Source organism: Humulus lupulus, chromosome 7 (assembly GCF_963169125.1).
Source record: "Humulus lupulus chromosome 7, drHumLupu1.1, whole genome shotgun sequence".
Classification (NCBI taxonomy): domain Eukaryota; kingdom Viridiplantae; phylum Streptophyta; class Magnoliopsida; order Rosales; family Cannabaceae; genus Humulus; species Humulus lupulus.
In genome coordinates, this window is record NC_084799.1 from 9923757 (window position 1) to 9932584 (window position 8828).

Genomic DNA, 8828 nt, shown 5'->3' on the forward strand with positions numbered 1-8828 from the left:
GACTCTTTCTATACGACCCCGAACCTTGCTCTGATACCAATTGTTGAACACCACAACACCTGAAAATGTAATTACATTATTATTACAAAAGTAATTACACCAAGACTTGAATACAATATTTTATCACAACACACTCTAAACACTTACACACTTTGTCTTGGAGCACTCACTTAATAATTTCTCTCACACTCTTTTTAGACACACTTATATAATACTTACTTAGACTCACTTTTAAGACACTCACTTTTAAACAAACTTTGCTTCTACCATGGACACACATTACATTTGTATTTATAGGCTACAAAGGAAACATCTACATCTTTCTAGAATTTTCTAACTTTATAATTTATTTAACTACTTTCTTCATTTTTCTAAATCTTTCTAGAACTTTTTATATTGTCTAATTAGTTCTAAGCTATTCAAGAACTTTCTAGAATGTTCTATGTTCTTCTTAGTATATTCTAGAACATTCTAGAATTCTAGAGCATACGGTAATGACTTTTAACATTATGTTGTTGCTTTCAGATTTTATGGTCTTTCTAAATTATTTTTACTTTATCGGTAGGCTTTTGTTGTTTTGTTGTCTTTTTATTAATTTATTCATATTATTGTTATTGCTTTATCCAAGTTTGATGTCGTTTTAATTTTAATAAAAAAAATTGATGTAGTTTTAAATTGACTGTGGTTCATCAATAATAACTTTTCTCATGGATCACTACAAAAAACTTGACTTTTAGTCACAAAAAAAGTTGTGACTAAAAGTTTAAAATGTTGTGACTAAAAGTTTTAGTCACCAAAAAATATTATCACCACGTTATCACTAGAAAGTCCGTGGCTAAAAGTTTCAGTCATACTAAAAATATCGTTGTGACTAAAAGTCACTTTTAGTGACAACAATTATTTGTAACTAATAGTCATCACAATTAGTGACAACTTTCTTTAAGCCACAACACATTTATTTTTAGTGATAATTTTAATTATCACTAATATTTCTTTAGTAACAACAAAAAGGTATCACTAATACTTCTTTAGTGATAATTTGTTGTTGTCACTAATAGTCTTTTAATCACAAAAAAAAATTCATGAATATATTTAATTAAAATGGATAAAAAGATAAAAGGATGACCAATCAATGTAATTTTTTACACAACAAGCTGAGAAAAGCTAGCCATATGAAACTTCTAAAGTGAAACAAGATGCTTATCAACCGAATAATCTATATGAAAATATTGAAGGCTCGACCAACTTATCATAATAATGTGAAGTGTATAATACTTGCACTCTTCACGCTTGTAATATAAAGGAGCCGTAATCTTAATAATTTGCACCCAAATCTCTTGAACCAAGAACAAACACACTACTAGAATTTTGCCCTCAATAATTTTGATATGAATATTAATTAAAGACTGCAAAAGTTGGACTCTGAAATGGTTTGTACAAGGCAATATAACAACATAATATTTGTCCTTTGATAGGTTAATGGTGTCCATTGGCCCCAAAGCCAAAAGTCAGCAAATCAAAATAGAACATAATTGCACAGAATACAGAACAAAATGAAATATTGAAAAACATAATTGAAGCACCACTAATAAGCAATTCATATTAAGAAGCATAAATCTATCAAACCATTATAAATTTAAAACCCAAATCAGGAACCCTAATTTGAACATGAAAGCAAATTTTATTGAATGTGAAATTGTAAATTAAATTGAGAGAGAAAATAAACCTGGCTGGAATAGAAAAAATGGATATATATCTCAGATCATTGTACGTAGTCCTTGTGAAAACTAGAGTTTATAGAAGAGACAAAACAAAAATGAAGAAACTCTGCTGCAACTGAGAAAGAAGAGAAGCTTCAGTCCTTGAACTTGATCGGCGACAATGCTTAGCCGGCAACGATGTTCAGCAAGCGAGGTGTAGATCGCCGGTGGAGATCCGATTAAAAAATGTAAGAGAGAGAGAGAAAGGGGAAAGAGATGAGTATTGCGTAGAGGAAAGCGACGAGTATTGTTCTATTTTATTTACTGTTTTATTTATAAATATATCTTTTATTTTATTTATAAAAAATTAGTCATAAATGTAGAAACAGTTGTGACTAAAAGAAAATTGTTAGTCATAACAAATTAGAGTAGTAACTAAATATCAATTAGTCATAAAAATTTATGGATTGTAACTAAATGTACTTTAGTCACAACAAAATATTGTAACCTTTTAAAAATTATAGATTTAAAATTTTTAATTATTGCCACAAATAATTTGTTGTGACTAAAGTATAATTTGTCACAAATTATGACTATAAATATATTTAGTGACAAGTATTTTTTAGTTGTGACTAAATATCAAGTTTTTTGTACTGGATTACTGGACTGTTTGGTATTGTTTTCAGTTTTTTGTTTTCAAATTTGTGTTCTCAAAAATGATAATAGAAAATGGTTTTTGTAGTTTTCAAAAAACAAGAGATGTTTGGTTAATGTTTTCTAAAAATAATTTTTTAGTTTTATTTTTTTAAAATCTTAAATAAAAAATTAACAAAGAGAAAAATATTTTAAAAGTTTGTAATAAATAACGAGATAAAATAATTTGAAAAAAAAATGTTGAAAAATAAGAAGTGAGAAAATAAAGAGAGAAAATTTGAAGAAATAGAAATTAAGAAGAGAGAAATTGATCCAAGAAAAAATGAGAGAATGTGATGAGAAAGAAAGTGAAGAGAGAGAAGTGAATAGAGAGAAAGTGAAGAGGAAATGGCGAGTTATTATTGTTGTCGTTTCCAGTTATTGTCTCTTTTTCAAGTATATAATTTTACAATACTTGTTATTTTTGACTTTATATACATTGTTATAAGATCACTCCCAATGGATGAACTAAAATGTGTTATTCTTTATAATATAGAGAAAAAAAATAGTTAAGTAGTCTTCCAATGGGTGATGTAAAGTTATATTTTTTTACCTAAATGAATAGTATTTCTCTATATGTAGTGAAACACTATTCATCAAGCTATAAATATTTTTTTATTTTTTTATAAACTTTTGTATATATATATGAGTGTAATACTATTATATTTAATTATTTTATTTCTTAAAATGAATAAAATATTTTTAAAAATATAATATATAAATGATGTAGAGAAAAAATAAAAAAGCAGATGTATGGTATAATGTAAAAGTTTGAGGTAAATTATAAAAATGTATGTTTTGGTGATATATTTTGTAATACACTTTCTCTATAATATTTAGCTAAAACTCATAAAAACATCTTCCATCAGATCATTTATACATATATTTATAATAATTATGCACAAACTCCAATTAATCCATATCTACATTTATATAACATTTACATATCCTTTATATAATATTTTAATATTATTATTATTTTTATAAGCATTCTCTCTCTATTTACTATATATTTATTATTATTTTTTTCAATTATTTTATTTTACTTTAAGTAATAAAATATATTTAAAGATATAATATTTAAATGATATAGAGAAATATATAGAGAAGCTGATGTATGGTATAATGTAAAACTTAAAGGTAAAATAGAAAAATGTGTGTTTTGATGAGGTATTTTAAAAGATGGAGTAGAATAGTCGAAATATAATTAGTAAGTTATAGTTAGGGTAATCATATAGAAAATAGAAAATGTTAATCAACTATGATTTTATTAAAAGCGAGTAAACATACATCTCCAATCAATTGGAGCGATACACACATGGCTAGCATACTATTTATTATTACATGGGAAGAAAAAAAAGCAAACATAAGATGGTGGAAAACAAAACATATTATGACTATTATGATTTATTCATTCATGAATTCCAATCTTTTCCGCAATCTATTTCGTTTAGTTGTCGTTGCCATACCAAAATTGCTTCTGGAGTTTATCAATCACATTATTGTCAACTTGGAAAGCCTTGGCAAGGACATCAGGGTTAATGGCAGGATTTGATCCAAACACCGAGTTTGCAATGGTAATGGTTCCCGCGTTTTGGCTGCTCAGACCAGCAAAGGCAACTGCTGGAGCATGTTCTGGATTGAACTGGAAGTGAATCATACCTATTGGGAACACAAACACATCTCCCTCTTTCAAAACCTTGGTAAATAGACGGTTTCCATCTTGGTTCGACGACACAAAGCCCACGTAGAGAGTTCCCTGGACAACAACTAGGATTTCAGAGCCACGAGGATGAGTGTGAGGTGGGTTCTGGCCATATGGTGCATAGTCAATGCGAACCAAAGTTATTCCAAGAGTGTTGAGTCCTGGGATCTTGTCCACATTCAATTGTGTCACAGTAGATCCAACAGGGTTGTTAGTGTCTCTTGGAACGTTAAGTCCATAGAAGAAGAAATCCTCAGCCTTGGCAAGCTTGGGATCCTTGCAAAATTTCCCATTCACAAACACTGCTCAAAAAGAAAAATATTTGTTAGAATCAAGTCACTTACTTATGATATAGAAAAATGCAATAGAAAGTTTATAATGAAATAAGAAATGTGTACGCACAAGCTTTGTGGGGGTCATCTACTTTAACACAAAAATCTTGGAGAGGGCTTGGGTCAGAGGCAGAGGCTATGGAGCTTGCCAAAGCCAAGACAGCAAGTGTAAGAAGGAAATGAACACCTTTCATGATTAATATTATCGGTATGAGCTTAGAATATTATGAATCACTTTGAATTTTGCTATGTTTTCTTTTGAGTGAGGGATGATTTTTCTTGCACCAGTAACACATCTATTTATAGATAGAAGTATCTGATGAACTAGTATATCATACAACTACAAGTGGATAGAAGGTTCATCATTTAAAAAAGTATGTATATAGAAGACTTGGTAAATTTTGATACAATATATGACTACTATGTAGTTGTTAATATAATATACAAAGGATAATGTCCATAATTCAACTACTCTAACAGAAGTAATTATTTCAACCCCACAAGTTTTTTCCTAAAAAAAATGAAGTTTTTAAATTCGATATGGTCAACTCTAATATATTATATTAATTACTACGTTCCTTACTATACATAAGATTATAGTCCTTATATTTTGCTTTCCAGATTAGAAATAACTTGTCAGCAAAATTGTGGTGCATTAATTTCTTTAAGCAATTTCTGTCACAAATATCAGAACATTTTTTATGATTAGATGTGTTAAGCTATAGTATTGTTTTGCTTAGATGTTAAATCTTTCGAACGCAAATATAATAGTAAAAAGCTAATGAGAGGGAAAATATTTATTTTTATGTTAATTTATTTTTTAAATTGAGGGACATTTTTCTTTTTTTGACAAAAAGACCAATATCCTATATATAGGAAACTTGAATGAATTGAGGCACATTTTGAGTCATGAGGGGCTTGTTTAATCAGAAAAATGAATTTAGAACTAGCTAGCTATAGTCAAGTAGTACTTCATCTCCATAATTCAACTAAGTATTAAATATTAATAAATTCGTTAATTTTATTTAATTTTTTATTTTTAAAATATTGCCGACATAACTACTTTAGGTTATTTTTCTTAAAATTCATTTCATGCTAAAGAAAAAAAGGGGGAGCTTATAATAAGATTGCTAAACAAAGGAACTACTTGAAATATTATTTATTTTCTGTCTCACGTTGTCTAGGTGAGACTTAATTATTTTATCTGGTGCAACAGTTTTATATACCATTGCTGGCACCATCAAATATGTAAGCAGAAAAAGCTCTCTATCTTATATTTCCTCTTCAAGTAAACTTATGTAATCCAAGTTTGTCATCATGTACAAGACTCAAATCAACTCATATTTCAATCAATTTTCAAAGAACATGTCAAAATATGAAGGTTTCTTTACTCTATTTTCCGCGGTTGAATCTCTCTTGTCTTCTCTTTTAATCTACTTCATATGATCCTATGTATTTACTAGTTACATCAACTAAACCAGCTACAAGTTTTTATCAACTATCTGGCATAGGCCAGTGGCAATATAACACATATAAAACTTCGAACATGTATTTTTGTCCCTCGAATTATTGATGTTAGAATATTATTTATTTGGTATATAAAATCAACTAATTGATTTAATATATTAAAGTCAATATTTAATTTATTGACAAAATATTCTAATTAATGGTCAACATTGTTTGTTACCTGATTTTGTTGTTACCCGATTTTTCATATCCCAACTGATTGAGGAAATATCTCAATCTGTGGCAGAGACTCTGATGGTAAGTCTCACTCTATAAATATAGAGTACCGTTTCCCAAGCTCGCTACTCATTCTGACTTTCAGTAACTCCATCTAAAAGAGTTAGTGAGAGCTTGGAAGCCCGTGTACTCGTTCTAACTTCTGTTCTTTTTCTTTTGTAGATCTAAAGCTAGATCGAGGTTATCAATAGCAATGGCTGGAGGTATACAATATTCGATCCTTTTGTATATGTTCATTCTATATATTAATTCCGCCTACATGTATATAGAATTGTTCATATGCCCACTTTCATATTAATTCTAACATTTGGTATCAGTCGCCAGGTTAATTTCTGCCTTGTTATTTTTGTATGCATATATACACATATATTTTTTTTTTTATGATTTATAGATGTGCCTATGTCTTCATCTATTCACATATATTATATATTTGTGTATATAGTTTCCTATATTGTTGAAAATTGGAATTGTTAATTCAAATTTGTTTCTCAATTTTAGTTGCATTAGAAATCTTTGGTAAGTGTTTCTAATAATTTGTTATTTGAGAAACTAGTTTAAAAACAAAACAATGACCATATACATACACGTTCATGGCCTTAAGTTGAATTTTTTTATTTATTTATTTCCTTTTAATTCAAATATGTATTTTCGATCTATTTGAGTATTAGGACTTCTTAAGATTATATTTTCTAATGTTTTGATGTATAAAAACAAGTTTTGAAACTCAAAACACCTTTTGAAACCTTAAGAACCCGGTTATGGCCAAAAACAATTTTGATATTAAAGTTCGATTTTTTGTTGTTGTTTAATCAATCTAACGTCATGAATCTCTTTAGACATGAATTTCGAACCAATTTGGACAATAAATTTTATCTTGCCAATTTAATTAAAACATATAATTTTGGTTAATTATATATTTGGAAATTAATTAAAATGTGCACTTACTTGATTTTGGTGTATGGTATATTTCTTTTATTCATGCAATATTAAATAATTGTGCTATTTTAAGAATGTAATAAATTTTTACAATTAAGTTTGTGCAATTATTTTATTAATTCACGAAATCAGTAAATGATGTTATTGTCTTATTAAGCATGATTTTTTCTGCCATTAAGTATATATATGGAATTATTGTATTTTCGTACATATAATTAATTATACTAATTTGTATGATTATTTTGTTCTTATTCATGCAAAATTTATTTTGAGTATAATTATCTTTAATTTTATATGTATGCCTTTATAATTTTAAATACATTATATATATTTCATTATTGTGCTAGATATATTTAGATTATATTCAAAACATTAAGATAGGTTGAATAATATTTAGCACATTAATCTTCATAATTTATTCATAAAATATTCATAAAACATTTAGGGTGAATAAAATTATGAATAATTCATAAACAATTTTGTGGTTGACATAAGAACGCATGAAACTGAGACAAATGCTCAAATCTAGAACGGTTTTTAATGATCTTCGGACGACCACACTAGGAGCACTACTCTCTGTGATTTCCTATTATGTTATAACGAAATTGTTCTTAGGTCTTCCTAGAGCCTAAAACATAATGTCTAGTGAACCATATAATTTTACATAATTAGGGAGTAGCCACAACATCTTTAATTATATAAAATTATATATTAATTTGAAAGGATCACATAATGGACAAAATTGTGATTGATTATATAAATATAACAATTTTACCCCACAGGGATTTTATTATATTTATATAATCAATTAGGATAATATATTAAATTAATTTTCTTAATTTACCCACAGGAGTTATGATAATTAATTTAATAGTTTTATCATAAAGTTTAATAAAGATAGAAGTATCAAACCTTAATTTATCCCAAATAATGCGTTTGAATAATCTATCATCCTTTACATCTAATTTTATTAAATTAAAAATTTAGCCCACAGGCAATTTTTGTTTAATAAAATTTCATTCTTCAGCATGTTATACATTGGTAAAACATGACTTCATTAAGCCTCAATCTTCTAAATCTAAGTTTGTAATCCTATTCATGCAGCTTCTTCATCATCCTCTAGTTTCGATGAAATCCTTACCGAAATACCTGAGCTTAGGGGTGATAATTTCAAAATCTGGAAGGAACGAGTTCTTCTTCATTTAGGCTGTGCCGACATGGACTACGCAATGAGGAAGGACGAACCTGCTGCAATCACTGCGACTAGCACTGCTGCTCAAATCGCACTATATGAGAAATGGGAGCGGTCCAATCGACTCAGCATCATCATGTCCAAGATCCCTCTGGGAATGCGTGGATCGGTGGAGCAACCTGAGAAAGTCAAAGACTTGATCAAACTGATCGATGAGCAGTTCGACACTTTGGACAAACCACTTTACAACAACCTCATCCACCAGTTCTCATCCACAAAACTCACTGGTGTCAAAGGAGTTAGAGAACATATTTCAAAGATGAGGACATTTCTGCTCAACTGAAGAAACTCGATGTAGTCATTCCTGAAACCTTCTTGGTCCACTACATCCTTAACCATCTTCCACCTCAATATGGGCCTTTCAAAATTTCCTACAACACACATAAGGACAAATGGAGTATCAATGAACTGATAACCATGTGTGCTCAAGAAGAAGCAAGGCTCCTGCAGGAACAAGGTGAAAGTGC

General features: G+C 28.7%; 1 protein-coding gene across 3 annotated transcripts; it reads right to left on the bottom strand.

Annotated features, from left to right (window-relative positions):
- Positions 1–3833: 3833 nt before the first annotated feature.
- On the bottom strand, positions 3834–4636 carry LOC133789444 (germin-like protein subfamily 1 member 17). 3 transcript variants are annotated; one of them, XM_062227291.1, is made up of 3 exons: positions 4501–4624; positions 4172–4400; positions 3834–4057 (listed from the first exon to the last, which is right to left on the bottom strand). In XM_062227291.1, the coding sequence occupies exons 1-3, from the start codon at positions 4622–4624 to the stop codon at positions 3844–3846; spliced, it is 567 nt and encodes a 188-aa protein (XP_062083275.1). In that variant the 3' UTR covers positions 3834–3843. The 3 variants fall into 3 exon arrangements, with proteins under 3 accessions (XP_062083275.1, XP_062083276.1, XP_062083274.1); XM_062227292.1 differs by having other exon boundaries at positions 3834–4400; positions 4501–4636; XM_062227290.1 differs by having other exon boundaries at positions 3834–4403.
- Positions 4637–8828: the final 4192 nt, after the last annotated feature.